The 15,963-nt window shown below is 29.2% G+C and overlaps 1 protein-coding gene across 4 annotated transcripts in view; it reads left to right on the forward strand.

Moving 5' to 3' along the window:
• LOC137837863 (cuscuta receptor 1-like) overlaps positions 1 to 9,704 on the forward strand; it is a 77,963-nt gene extending 68,259 nt beyond the window's left edge. For 2 of the 4 annotated variants that reach the window (XM_068647016.1, XM_068647017.1), the window contains 6 exons: positions 3,763 to 3,918; positions 4,749 to 4,904; positions 6,623 to 6,697; positions 6,918 to 7,070; positions 7,156 to 7,308; positions 7,447 to 9,704. In XM_068647016.1, coding sequence (XP_068503117.1) covers positions 3,763 to 3,918; positions 4,749 to 4,904; positions 6,623 to 6,697; positions 6,918 to 7,070; positions 7,156 to 7,308; positions 7,447 to 9,605 — 2,852 coding nt within the window. In that variant the 3' untranslated portion in view covers positions 9,606 to 9,704. Of the gene's footprint in view, positions 1 to 2,220; positions 2,594 to 2,679; positions 2,752 to 2,893; positions 3,053 to 3,338; positions 3,489 to 3,574; positions 3,662 to 3,762; positions 3,919 to 4,748; positions 4,905 to 6,622; positions 6,698 to 6,917; positions 7,071 to 7,155; positions 7,309 to 7,446 lie in introns of those variants that run through there. The other 2 variants (XM_068647018.1, XM_068647019.1) reach the window with 2 other exon arrangements.
• The last annotated feature ends 6,259 nt before the right edge of the window (positions 9,705 to 15,963 follow it).

Genomic DNA, 15,963 nt, shown 5'->3' on the forward strand with positions numbered 1-15,963 from the left:
TTAAGCCTAACTCAACCCCATAAAATCATAAGGTTGAGGTTTGCAACCACTTATATACAATGAAATGTCCTCATCTCTAGTCAATGTGGGATCTCCAACAACTCGTGCGTGGGATAACTTATTATGGGTGGTCCGATAACGGCTCGATAGTGGGTGGCATGATAAGTCCAACAAACACTCACTAAGATAGGATCGAAATGGCTCTGATACCAGTTGTTGGAAGTAATTGAAGAAAATAAGAGAAGGCAAAAGGTTGTAGCAACTGATTGAACGTAATTGTAAAACTGATCTTATTCATTTTGATTTACTCAATCATATATATAATAAAATTATAATTACTGGAAGCTATAAAATAGAAATACAATATAGAAATACAGCTTGTAAACTAACCATTAATGCAATATAACGGTAAGTTTAAGGGTAATAAAATTAGAATTAATAATAATAAAATCTGAATTAATAACCAACATCCGCAAACGCCCATTTTGTATTTACACCAAAGAGGAAGAATTAATTCTATTTTCCGAACCATCTATATGCTATGATTTTTCATAAAAATAACTTTACTAGACTTTTTATTAGAGCTTAATCTTTGTTTTTTTCTTCCTCTTTATATCTTAACTTCTGGCAAATCCTACACTACATCATTTTTTTTTATTAAAAGTGTGCAACAACGTGTAATGCTGACAACAATACCATTTAATATATCTATGGAGGAGATGTAAGTAAAATGATATATATATATATATATATATATATATATATATATATATATATATATATATATATACACTGAGGCTTTTCTAAGTGGTATTCTAAGTGGTGAAGGATGTCTCAAAGGTTGATGTCAAGTCTTTATTTTATGTGGATTTTCATGTTCAATTAATCAATGATAATGTAATCTATGGATAGTATAATTCTAGTAATGAAATATAATAAAACATTATAATAAATAAATATTTTAATATATAAATTATATTATCATTGAAATTATGATAAATAAATATTATTAAATATAGATTATATTTTGGATTTAATAATTTATATTGATGTAAATTTACCTTTAATTACAACATAATTCTTAAAATATTACTTGAAAGTTATTAAATATAATTTTTTTCAAAAATAAAAAATAATTACTTTTTATTTTAATTAAATTAAATATTATTTTAAAAACTAAAAATATTATTATATCTAAATTAGTTTATATTGATAAATAATTTTAAAATTTGTATTAATTACCTAGATTTTAACTATCAATTATTCAAATTTTAAAGTTTATATATAACTAATTAAATATCAATTTAAAAAATATTTATGAATAATAAAAATTAATTTAGATACTATTTATTTTTTTTTAGTATCTAAATATAATAATTAATTATTTTTCCTTATTAAAATTAGTTTCTATTTAATTAATTTTAAATAAATTTACTTTTAATTATATTATAATTGTTGAAATATATCTATCTTGATTCAGTGACAGTGGTAGCTCTTAGACTAAGTCAAGTCGTGGTCTTTTTATCTTTGTTCTTTTGTATGTTTAATTAACTACTAATATTTATTTTAAATAACTAAAATAGATAATTAATAAATATTTTTAACGTATGTTTTTTACTGTATGATAAATTAATGAAAAATATAATTTTTTAAAAATATATGAATTAAATTTTATATTCTTAGTTTATAATATTATACAATTTTATTTTATTAATTATAACATAATTATGCTGAATTAGGTCTATTTTGGATTCCACTTTCCGCTATAAGTTGACGTCAAGTCATCCTTCTTTACTTGATTTTAGGTTTATAAATAATTTATATGATGTAAAAAATTATTTTTAGTTCTAACATAATTATTGAGAAATATCTATTTTGGGTTCTACTCGGAGGTGACTATCACCTAGTCAAGTTTTCTTTCTTAAATATTACTTATATTTTAGTATAAATATAACAATATTTATCCATATTATTAAAATTAAATAAGTATTTTAATGTATAAATGATATTAAAAATTAAATTTTATAGTAAACAAAATATTTTATTATTAAAAAAAATAGATAATTGTATGATGAGTATTTATGTTGATTTAATCTTAAAAATTATATGGATATTTAATTTAAAAATAAAACGAAACAGATTAAATTGAAAAATATAAAATGAAAAAATATTAAAATAAATCTGGAGGAATAATAAATTGGATGGTTGATAAGATGAAGCGTGGTGAATGGGGAATTAAGTGCGTGAAGGAGTTGGCGGTTTCGTATTTAAATAGTTGATGAGATGAAGATGAAGATGAAGATGAAGAGTGTGACACTGTTTTTCCTCTTTCTCCTTTTATTGGAAGCCCTTTGGTGTGAAGGATGTTTGAAGGAAGAGAGAGAAGCACTTTCCGGCTTATATTCCCGTTTGGGCAATCCTTTAATTGGGGACGTGGACACAGATTGTTGTCAATGGGGAGGAGTGGAATGCAACTCCTCCACAGGGAGGGTGGCCGGACTCGATATCTTCATGTGGGATTCAATCTCACAACACTATATTAATTGCTCGGATTTTTCTGTCTTCATAGATTTGAAGAACCTCTCCTTCATAGGTAGGTTGTGTGGGGGTGAAGGTATGAATCACTCAAACTTTATTTCTCTTTACTTACTATTTTACATTACTTTACATACTTTCCAGGCTTGCCAAATCTGGAGCTCTTTCCGATCAAGAACCTGCTGGACAACTTCAATAAACATTCTTCATTCCACGGTGAGACTACCTATTAGTCTTTCTTATTCTAATAAATCACAATAATCATATTTCTCACTTTATGTTTTAATAATATATTTTCACATTTTCTTCGTTTCTTTCACAATTTTTTGATTATATTCAATACATGTACATATATAAGTTTTCGAAACTCTGTCATCAAAGCTGCCTAATCTGGAGGTCCTTCGCATAAGTGGGATCTATTTAACCAATCACATCTTGCCATCCCTCGAAGAATTCACATCTTTAAAGATACTGAGTTTGCAGGATACTGGATTGGATTCGGATCTTCACATAGAAGGTACGTATAGCATTTTTTATTTTTTTATCTCTCATTAAATAAAAATTAATTTTAAAAAAAATTAATTATTATAAAAACTATTCATCAATAATATAAACTAATTTAAAAATTAATAATTTTTTAATTTTTAAAATAATCTTTAATTTAATTATTATAATAATTAATTATTTTTAGTATCTAAAATTAGTTTCTGCAAATTTTCCTGAAAGTACGAATAGGATTAAACTTTTCCATTTCATTAATAAAGAGGAGCTATGGGAATTTACGGAGGATATATTCTTTGCAGCTTTATGCTCAAAATTGAGGAATCTTGAGGTCCTTGACTTGTCATACAACAACTTTAACCACACTGATATTGGGTCTGCTCTTAGTGGACTCTCATCCCTCAACTCCTTATATTTAGAAAACAGTGGATTGACTTGGAGATCAATTTTAAGTATGTCTCATATAGAAATCTTCATTATTTGTTTTTTTATTACAAATTATATCTAATTCTCTATAATCGGAATATTCTATTGTTAGATATTTCAAAATTGAGTTCCTTGGAGATTCTTAACTTAGATGATAACGGGTTGAATAACTCTAAGAGTATCTTCTGGCATATAAAAGGTTAGTTGTGAGTATAAAAGGTTAGTTGTGATTGATATTGGATAATATTTTATTTATGTTTCTTGTTCTTATTATTTGATACTTTCAATTTTGTTTAACAGATAAAGATGAATTTAAATGGCCAATCAATTTACAAAAGTTATGGCTGAATTACAACAACTTGGCAGACGAATTTCTCCCATCTCTAAGTGGTCTTCCACTTCTCAAATCTCTTCATTTAAAGGCCAATCAACTAAAAGTAACACTAGATATCAACGGTCAGTATTTCTATAGAATATGTTTAAAATATTAAAAAAAATATTTCTAGATATTATATTCTAATATTTTTAAATTATTATAATATTAAACGATTTGTTAGAATCAATAATTTAATCAGGAGTCTAAAAAACTATACAGTCAATTACAAAATCATAATTAATTTAATATTAAGATAATTAATATTAAAAATCTCCACAAATTTATATTCTAAAATATTGTAAAAAAACAACACTCGATGTATTACACTTATTTTTTAACTGTCCTGTCATTGTTTCTTTGCCAAGTAATTCTTAGAAAAATTGGAACTCTTTAAAGACTATGATTTCTTACTATGATTTTTAGTTTAATTTTTACTAATAAGTTACTTTCAAGTTATTTATAAATTCCCACACTAAGAATTTAGATGTTTAAAATCTACTGAAAATTTCTTCCATAAAACTAAGTGAGATTCAGACCACTTATTCTAGAAAAAACAGCTTTTTTCAGACCAATATTTTGTTTACTTTATTCAAATTTATTTTACTATTATTAAAAAATAAATCACGCTTTTAAAGTTTTAAAAAATAATAATAATTACTATTGGTCCTTTGTTTTTAAATTTGAATAAATTTAAAATAGTAGTAATTTTTTATTGGAAGATAAGTTTTTAAACTATTTTTTAATTGATTCAAGATGTGAAATTTGTTCTATTAGATTAATTTACATGAAAAATTACAGAATCCAATTTATATTAAGATAATGAATAGTGGTAATTATATAAAAATCACATGAAAATGCATGGTTCATATTCTTAGTGAGTAGTGATGAGTTCAGATGCTTTATTTATCAGAGAATGATGGATTTAAATGGCCCACCAATTTACAAGAGTTATGGTTGAGTCACAACAACTTAAGCAACAATTTTCTTTCATGTCTGAGTGGTCTTCCACGTCTCCAATCCCTTGATTTAAGCTTCAATCAACTAGAAGGAGCAATAAATATAAGTGGTCAGTATTTTTATGTATTTTTTCCGCTTTATTATAATATTTTAGAATTAAGATTAATTATTCACTTAGTTTGAATAATTGTACAAATTTTATCTTATAGTTTATATTCTTAAAATGTGATGATATATGTTTTGTATATCGAAATTATACATATAGTTTTATTTCTTAAACTAATATAGTCTAAAGATATAAGAGGGATTTACGTTTATTAGTACATTTAAGATATATTTATTAATTTATGAGATGAAAAGAAAATAAATAATCAATTATTTATTAAATTTTTTAATTTTTAAAAAATAAAAATAAGCAACAATTTCTCTTAAAATAAATTTAATAAATAATTAGTTATTTATTTCCTTTTCATCTCATAATTAATAAATATATCTTAAATGCACTAAATAAACGTAAATCTCCTGTATCTTTTTAACTATACTAGTTTAAATAATAAAACTGTATGCATAACTTCTATATACAAAACATATATCCATCACATTTTGAAATCAAAGATTTCTAAAACAAGAAAATGTAATATATATATATATATATATCAAATAAACCATCTCTATTTATAAAGTTTTCATGTTCTGAACTTACACTAAGAATCCAACTCAACATGAAATACGTGAATTAATTAATTTTGTTTACCTCTATTTTAGCCTCTAAGAAAATATATTAATTTTGTTTACCTCTATTTTAGTCTCTAAGAAAAGATTTCACAACTAAACTAAGTTAGACGTAGCAAAGATTAACCTAGTCGTGTTAGATCTCACATACAAGACTAAAATGTACCTAATGCAGACAACACTAAAAACGATAGTTTTGAGATTTGGGATCTGAGAAAAAAAATCTTACTCTAAAACAAAATAGATTATTGTAATCTCTATTATGTTCTATAAGGTGACTTTTAATTAAAAAAAAGTTGAATAATTGGGTTAGAAATTTAGAGGAAAGATAAAAAGAATGTGAGAAAAAATGTTCAAAGAATTGTAATCTTTATTTTTTTTAAACCATCCCCACAAAAAGATCTTACAGTCAATATATAAAATCATTACTCTTATTTATTAAGTTTAATACAATGTCAATTAAGAAAATCTATTTAATCAATCAAGTAATTAAATATCATTGGTATTTGATTTTTAAGATAATTAATATTTCAAAAGTCCATAAATTACAACACACAACCATTTGTATTATAAAACAAAGCATTGCACTCTTATATATACTATTAATTAATATATATTATAAAACATATTTATCGATAACAAAAATCATTAAAAATCCAAAAGAATTTATGAGTAAATTCAAATTATGGATAAATTTTAAAAATATAGTCCAAAATTTAAAATTTAAAAAATAAATAATCCAAATATAGTTCAAATAAAGTTAAAATACGATCTATTAATTGAATAAATAGGTATTATAAATGTGTTTTTAGTAGTTATTTTTCAAATCTTTGTTTCTTTATCAAATACTTAGTAAGAGTATTCATGTTGAAAATGATTTTTTACTATCATTTTTGCCTTTTTTTTTCCTTAAAAAATGGTGGAAGTCAAACTGTGAGAGTTTAATTTACATTAACAAAGTCAACTTTTAGAGGTTCTAACATCATAGTTTTTGGAAGAAAAAAACTTTTGATTATTTAAAAGTAAACTATTTTTTTAACGCGAAATAAATGAATGTTAATTGATTTTGATTAATTTTTATTTTTTCTCTTGCAGGATTATCAACTTTGATAAATTTGACGAATCTTGATCTAAGCTATAATAATATTCATTATTTTGTGGCCAATCAAGGTATTTAAGAAAATTAAAATTAAAAAAGAGGAAGAAAATATATATTAGATAAATTCATGATATTGGCACGTTAATTCCATTATTTCCTTGAAATTCCTATATTCACATTTTGCATAAAATATATTTGTCCCCTTCTTGGAGACATATTTACTCTATTCCATTTAGCATAATTAAAGTTTATTTTACATTTTTTAGTTAATTAAAGTTACATATCTTTCAGACTCAAAAAGAGTAAGTAGATTGGAAGCCCTTAATTTAGATGGAAATATGATAGATGGAAAAAAGCTAAGGGAGTCATTACGAGCTTTATCATCATCCATGAAGGAGCTTCAAATGTCTCACAATCATTTTATAGGAACACTTTTAGCTGAAGGTAAATAATACATATGATTTTCATGAAATAAATTAATTTTGTAGTTCTTACATTAAGATTCTTATAATTTTTTTTTATTGGGCAGATTTTCACGATTTAAGTAAGCTAGAACTTTTGAAATTGGAACAAAATGATAACATGGAGAGTGAATTTTTTAAAAGTATTGGGAATTTGACGTCCTTGAAAGTACTGTCTCTTTCATATTGTCAGATAAATGATGCCCTTCCTGCTGCTACTGGTAATTATATTATTATTCAGTGTTATTTATAACATGTATGTTTTATTTAATTTTTTCTTAATTTTGTTAAAATCTTTATATCCTTCTTGTTATAACACTTGCAAGATGTTTTCTTTTTTTCTTCAAATTTTCATTCAGATTGGTTTAAGCTGAAGAAGTTGGAAGAGTTAAATCTAATACAAAATGGATTTGAAAGATTTCTTCCCAAATCTTTCATTAACATGACATCTCTTCGGAAGTTGGATCTTTCTCAAAATCACTTCATGGGAAAGTTTGATTCTAACATTGCAACCCTTACATCACTGGAATATTTTGATTTTACAAAAAACCAATTTGAAGTACCTGTTTCATTTACACCATTTGCCAATCATTCACGCCTTAAGTTTGTCTATGGTAAAGGCAACAAAGTCAAATTGGACTCACAACACAGTTTGCAAACTTGGATTCCGAAATTTCAGTTAGTGAGTCTTAGCTTGTCTTCAAGCATTGAAACTAGTTCTTTCCAGCTTCCCAAATTTCTTCTTTATCAAAAATATTTAACTAGTCTAGATTTAAGTAGTTTGAAGTTGGAAGGAGGGTTTCCTCATTGGTTGTTAGAAAACAACACAAGGTTGACTGAAGTTGTTTTTAGAAATTGTTCTTTGAATGGTACTATGCAAATACCATTGCGTCCCCTTCTTGAGTTACGAAGTATTGATGTGTCTAGCAATATCATAATTGATGAAATCCCAAGCAAGAATATCAGTTTTATTTACCCAAATTTGAGATATTTAAACATGTCTAGAAACCACATCCAAGGTTCAATTTCTCGTGAGTTTGGCCAAATGAAATTGTATTTGTTGGATCTTTCATACAACCAATTGTCAGGAAAAATATCAGAGGACATATTCAAAGCTTGGCACCAACTTGATTTATTGGAACTTTCAAATAATAAGTTGGAGGGACCCATTTTTACAATACCCACTAATTTGGAGTTTTTATCATTGAATGATAATAACTTTAGTGGCAGACTTCCTTGGAACATTTTTAACACATCCATTGTCTCATTGGATGTAAGCAATAATCATTTGGTAGGAAAGATTCCAAGCCTTTTGAATAATTTATCAACATTATGGGAACTTCGTATGTCCAATAACCACTTTGAAGGATTCATTCCGTTAGAATCAACACAACTTAAAGATCTAAAATATTTAGATCTCTCCCAAAATAATTTGTTTGGTCTTGTACCATCATTTATAAATTCTTCTGTGAAATTTATCCATTTGAGCAATAATCATTTAGCAGGATTGCCCAAAAAAATGTTCACTGAAAACTCTCCTCTAGTGATGTTGGACCTTAGTTACAACGAAATATCTGGTGGCATTCAGGATATGGTTAAAGACCTCAGTTATTCAAAGTTGAATTTTCTCTTTTTAAAAGGTAATCACATTACTGGGGATATACCTAAGCAATTATGTCAATTGATAAAATTAACCATGCTAGATCTTTCAGACAATAAACTCTTGGGAGAAATTCCCCATTGCTTGGGGACAATGCCTTTTGATAATAACAACCTTGATCCATTATTAAAAGCATCCAAGGGATGTTTTGTTGAAGAATATATTCTACAACAATCACAATCAGAGCATAAGAAAGAGAAATTAAGTTTCACTTCGAAGAAAAGAATTGATACTTACACGGGAAGCATCCTTACTTATATGTGTGGAGTTGACTTATCTAATAATAAATTGAAGGGGAATATTCCTTACGAGCTTGGAAACTTGACAAAAATCCAAGCATTGAACTTGTCTCATAATGATTTGATTGGACAAATTCCAGATTCATTCTCGAAGTTGGTGCAAACAGAGAGTTTAGATCTTTCTTTTAATAAGTTGAGTGGTGAAATTCCTTCTAAACTCAATATTCTAACCTCACTTGAAGTTTTAAGTGTGGCACACAACAACTTATCAGGCCCAATACCTGAATGGACAAATCAATTTTCCACATTTGATGAGAGTAGCTATGAGGGTAACCCATTTCTTTGTGGACCTCCATTACCAAAGAGTTGTCATCCAGCTCCTATAGTTATTCCAAATGACTTGGATTCTGACAAAGACGATGATTGGTTGGTAGATATGTATGTCTTTTATGTGAGCTTTGTTGTATCATACACGTTAGCATTGTTAACAACTGCAACAGCTCTATACATCAACCCTTCCTGGAGACAAGCATGGTTTAACTACATGGAATTTGTCATTTTAAGTTGTTACTACTTTATTGTGGACAATTTTTATAGATTTTGTAATGCTAAAATGTAACATGTATTTATCTCTGTTGTTTCCTTTTAAAAGTGATTTAATAAAAAAAAGTCATGCATGGCTTGATATAATAATATGAAATCTAAATTTTGTATTCAGTAAATTGTTAAAGATTTTTTTTATTTAAGTTCTTCATTATACTGTGAGAGAATCTAGGTAAGATATTTTTTATATCACATCAATTAATTTTAAGGCTTAATATGTTTTTAGTACTTATATTTCATTTTAGTCTTTGAAATCTTGTTTTTAGTATCTATGTCTTAGAATCTGAACGACAAAGTTATGATTTAATAAAAATTAAAAGTGATTCAAAGTTTTATTTAATAGTAAGAACTCTTCCTAGCAGAAAATTATGGAAACTAAAAGTTTTAGTAAAATGTAGTAGATAGAAATTAAAACAATTACTCTATTTAAAAGAACACTTGAATCCCTTAATAATAATTTAAAATCTTCATTAAAATTTTATACGATTTTATTTTCCACACGCATTATTTTTTACCCACCACCCATTTGTATGTAGTATCTATCTGTTACTCGAAAACACATTAGTAATGTTACACTAAAAAAGTTATTAAATATAAATTAATTTAATATATTACAAAAATATTATTAAATATAAAATCAATTTTAGAGAAAATAATAATTAATTAACTAAAATATATATATTTTAGATATTAAAAAAATTATTAGTATCTGAATTAATAAATAATTTTTAAATTGATATCTAATTAATTATCAAAGTTTTAGTTATCAACTTAAGAATCTAAATAGTTGGTAACAAAAACATTTGTAGCTAGTTAGATACCAATTTAACAACTATTTATAAATAATATAAATTAATTTAAATATCAAAAAAAAATTAGTCTCAACAATAGTGTCTAATTTAGTTAATATAACTACTTTTTTTTTCTCTAAACCTAGTTTGTTTTATGATTTCATAGAAGTATATTACTACTCTATGAACATAAACTATATATTTTTCTCAGAAACGGGGATGCTAAGGAATTCACCTGTTGTTATACAAGCCAAGGGCTCAGAGTTACATTCAATTACGACTCTTATTGATAATCATCATGTGGAGGTCTCTGCTCCTGTGGTTATACCATCTCCGTTGCGTCCTACCTCTCCTCAGAGGGCTAAATCACCTGCAGATCCTAAGACACCAATTAATACTTTAATTGATGGTCATCATGTAGAAGTCTATGCTATTGTGATTGTACCATCTCCGTCGCCTCATACCTCCCCTCAGAAGGCTAAATCTCTTGGGGATGTTAAAGCACTATCGTTGGTCCTACAAAATCAATTTTCCTCTCTTGATGGTTTGGAAACTATAGATGTTATTTCAAAATTTAGGGTTGATCGTAATGAGATGGAGGAGGATGCTAGTGATACTGGGAAGGAAATAGTTTGCACTAAAAGAAAACTAGGGAGACCACCTAAGGGGACTAGTAAATAAAAAAAATTGTTAAGGCAGTTCTGTCTATAACGTCGCAATGAAGGTCTCTTCATTTTTCTGGAATGGTAGAGGACTGGGAAACCACAAAATTGTGAAGATGTTGATTAGTTTACTTAAACTACATCAACCCCTCCTGTTTTTTCTTGCTGAACCTATGATGTCGTATACTGATACTTTCGACGTCCTTTTCAAATTTGTTAATATGCATTTGGTGGCTACGTCTCCTATTGTTAATAAAGTTGTTAAGTTTTGGTGTTTGGAGATGTTTTGCCAAAGAGTGGTATGTGTTCTTGAGGGGTTCAAGATCATCACTCTTAGTAATCAAGGTTTGATTACTTAGTGAATTCTCAGTAGTTAGTTGAGGACTGGATGTAGCTCTTGGTTAAGAACCAGTATAAACATCATGTGTGAATCTCTCTATCCTTATACTCTTTAAACTGCTTTAGCTTTGATTTTATAAACTGCTGGTATAAACAACCGGTTGTTTCGCAAAAACAACTGGTTGATTTTCTGGAATCAAACTAAAAACAATTTTCTAATTGGCTGAACGGTTTTCTAATTGATTAATTCTTCATTGTCTTTCACTCTACTTTCAATACTTGAGAAAATCTTTCAAAAACATATCAAACCCCCCCCCCCCCCCTCCCTCTTGTTTAAGGCCTACAATTCTAACAATTGGCATCAATAGCTGAGTTTTTGATAGTCATTCAAGTTTTCAATCCTTAAACCTTTTTCATGGCTGAAAAACTACCCTTTGGGGAGGGTGCTTCAATAAATAGACCACCTCTATTTTGCGGACTGAATTATCAGTTTTGGAAGGTCAAAATGAAAATCTTTGTGGAATCAATTGATAGAGGAATCTGGGATGCCATTGTAAATGGCCCTTTTGTTCCAAAATTTGAAAAAGATTATGTTTTGATTGAGAAACCTTGGTCCCAATGGACTGAGAGTGAAAGCAAAAGAGCTCAATATGATTGTATTGCTAAAAACATCATCACATCTGCTCTAAATTCTAATGAGTTTTCCAGGGTTTCACAATGTGTTTTAGCAAAAGAAATGTGGGACATTCCTAAGGTTACCCATGAAGGCACCACTGATGTGAAGAGAGCAAGGAAGCATGCTCTGATTCAGGAATATGAGATGTTCAGGATGCTGAAAGGGGAAACCATTGCTGATGTACAAAAGAGATTCACCCACATTGTGAACCACCTCATCAGCCTTTGCAAGATCTTCGAAAGGGAGAAACTTAACATCAAGATCCTCAAATGCTTGGACAAATATTTGTAACCTAAAGTCACTGCAATCTCTGAATCCAAGGATTTGACAACCTTTACCACAGCCTCCTTATTTGGTAATTTAAGAGAGCATTAACTTGAGATGAACCGGCTAAATGACCAAGAACATGAAGAGTAGCATGTGAGGAGCATTGCTTTGAAAATTGTTAGTCATAAAGATGGTCAAGAATCAAGTGAGGGCAGTAATGGTGAAACTCTCAACTTGCTAACCAGAAAATTTAGCAAGTTCTTGAAAAAGAACAGCAGGGACAAGAACCAATCTTCAAATAGCAAGGACAGATGAGCAGGCAAGAGATTTGAGAAGAAAGGCAAAGCTAAAAAGAGTCTGCATTTCTTGGCAAGATAATGATATTTCTTCCTCTAGCTCATCATCAAATGGAGATGAAGAAGCAAATTTGTGCTTGATGGCAAAGGGAGAATCAGAAACAAGCAGTGTAAGTTACAACACCTCCATAAACTTTGAAAATTATAGCCAACTTCTTGATGCTTTTAAAGAGATTCGTGAAGAAGCTAATACGCTGGCCCTTTTGAATAACCAGTTGAAAGGCTTGAATAATTGGCTGGAAAACAGAGTCAATTGGAAGAAGAACTGAACATGACAGGGTACAAAACCAAGTTTGTCAATCTACTCCTCAAGCAAGAAGGTCATGTGACATATATAGACAACAACAAAGAGAAAATTCTTGGAAGAGGAACCATTGGAGACAAGAACACATACTTAATCCATGATGTGCTATTTGTGGAAGAACTCAAGCATAGCCTCCTTAGCATAAGTCAGTTGTGTGACAAAGGTTATCAAATAACCTTCAAGTCTAAAACTTGTGAGATACGGCTTCCTAAATCACAAGAAGTTTTGTTGATTGGTAAAAGGATCAATAATGTCTATCTTCTTAATATCTCACATTTTGCATCTATTGGCTACCTTCTAACCAAACATGAGGAATCATGGTTATGGCATAGAAGGATAACACACATCCACATGCATCATCTAAATAAGTTGATATCAAAAGATCTTGTGGTATGTTTACCCAAACTCAAGTTTGAGAAAGACCACATATGTGAAGCATGTCAAAAGGGGAAGAAAATCAAACATTCTTTCAAACTGAAAAACATTGTTTCAACTTCCAAACCCCTTGAACTGCAACACATGGATTTATTTAGTCCTTCAAGAACCATGAGTGTTGGTGGAAACTACTATGCACTTATTATTTTTTATGATTTCTCTAGATTCACAAGGACACTGTTTTTGGAATCCAAGAGTGATGTATTTTCTGCATTCAAAAACTTGGCGAGAGATTACAAAACATGTGTTGCAGTAACATTTGTGCCATTCGTAGTGATCATGGGGGGGAATTTCAAAATGAAAAATTCAGTAGTTTTTGTGAAAACTTGGTATTTTCCATAACTTTTCTGCTCTTAGAACTTCCCAATAAAATGGGGTTGTGGAAAGGAAAACCAGGTCTCTTGAGGAACTTGAACCATTTTGAATGAGTTTTCTTTGCCAAAATATTTTTGGGCTGATACTGTTAGCACAACTTGCTATGTGATGAATAGGGTCCTTATTAGACCAATTTTGAAGAAAACCCCTTATGAACTGTTTAGTGGAAGAAAACCCAACATTGGTCATCTAAAAGTGTTTGGTTGCAAGTGTTACATTTTAAATAATGGAAAGGAAAACATTGGCAAGTGTTTGATGAAAAAGTGGATAGTGGTATCTTTCTTGGTTATTCATTAATTAGCCATGCTTATAGAGTGTATAATAAAAGGCTTATGACGGTGGAAGAGTCTATTCATGTTGTCTTTGATGAGACTAACCATGCAGAATAGGAATCCATGAAAATATGCAAAACAAGAGGAGAAAAACACCATTTTGCACAAGCTAGAATCCTAACCAGAAAAAAAAAATGATTCTACGAAACAACCGATTGAAATTCTACAACAGGATTAACTTCCCAAATAATGGAGAATTCCTATAGACTTTTCTATGGACAACATCATTGGACAAATTGATAAGGGAGTGTCTACTCAAAACTCTGTCTCAAATTACTATAAACACATGGCTTTTGTATCTCAAATTGAACGTAAATCTATAGGTGATGCACTTAAAGATAAAAGTTGGGTTGTTGCCAAGCATGATGAGCTTAATCAATTCACTAGAAGTGATGTGTGGTCTCTTGTTCCTAAGGCTGATTGCATGAATGTCATTGGAACCAAGTGGGTGTTTAGAAACAAGTTGGATGAATGTGGTGTAATAACAATAAACAAAGATAGGTTGGGTTTTAAAGGTTACAATCAAGAAGAAGGCATTGACTATGATGAAACCTAGGCACCTGTGACTAGATTGGAAGTTGTGAGATTACTGCTTGCATTTACTTGTATGAGTGGTTTCAAACTGTTTCAGATGGATGTGAAGAGTTCATTTCTGAATGGGTTCATCAATAAAGAAGTTTATGTATCACAACCACCAAGTTTTGAAGATCACCAACATCTTAATCATGTGCACAAGCTAAAAAAAGGTCTTGCATGGATTCAAACAAGCCCAAAAACAGTGGTATGAAAGGCTTACCAATTTTTTCTTGTCTCATGGCTATGAGAGAGGCAAAATTGATAAGACTTTTTTTATTAAAAATTCAAAATATGTCATCATTTTGGTTCAAATTTATGTTGATGATATCATATTTGGTACTACTAATGATTGCCTGTGTGAGAAATTTGTGGTAGCTATCTAGAGGGAGTTTGAAATGTCTATGATGGGAGAGTTATCCTTCTTCTTAGAGTTGCAGGTTAACCAATCAAAGGATGGCATGTTCCTAAAATGAGATTCTTAAGAAGTTTGAGATGGAAAACAGCAAAGAGGCATCCACACCAATGTCCACAAGCTATTATAGGGATGCTAATTTGACTGGAACAACAGTAGATCAAACCAAATTCAGAGGATTGATTGATTATTTGGTTTATCTCATTACTAGTAGGCCCGACATCATGTCTACAGTTTGCTTATGTGCTAGATTTCAAACAAATCCAAAAGAATCTCACTTCAAGGTATTGGTTTATGGTATTCCTCTCACTCTCTTATACATTTGATTGGTTATTCTAATTATGATTTTGCAGGGTGTAAGCTGGACAAAATAAGCGCAATTTGTCATCTTCTTGGTTCAAGCGTCATATCTTAGCATAGCAAGAAGCAAGCTCATGTGACCCTCTCAACTTCATAAGCTGAATATATAGTTGTTGGTAACTATTGTGCTCAAATCCTCTGGATCAAATAGCAGCTTGAAGACTTTAGCTTGAAGGTCAACAAGGTGTCTTTGCTTTGTGATAACAAAAGTGTTATCTTTTATTCTATTTGTAAAGACAAATAGGGAGAGAATTGGTGGTTTATGGTGTTGTACACTGCTTATGGTGCCTTATTCTGCTATAATTGCTACTATATCTCTGATATAACTCTGATTTGCACCTTAATTCATCACGGGTTTATGCAGAAAATTGGTTCTTGTGTGCTTTTTAAACCTGGTTTATCCTGTTTCTATGTATGCCTTGTATATGCATAAATTTTGTTTTGCATGATCTATCAAATTCAAATACTACAGCACAAGCAAATCAGAGA

The sequence above is a fragment of the Phaseolus vulgaris genome, chromosome 4, assembly GCF_000499845.2.
Source record: "Phaseolus vulgaris cultivar G19833 chromosome 4, P. vulgaris v2.0, whole genome shotgun sequence".
Classification (NCBI taxonomy): domain Eukaryota; kingdom Viridiplantae; phylum Streptophyta; class Magnoliopsida; order Fabales; family Fabaceae; genus Phaseolus; species Phaseolus vulgaris.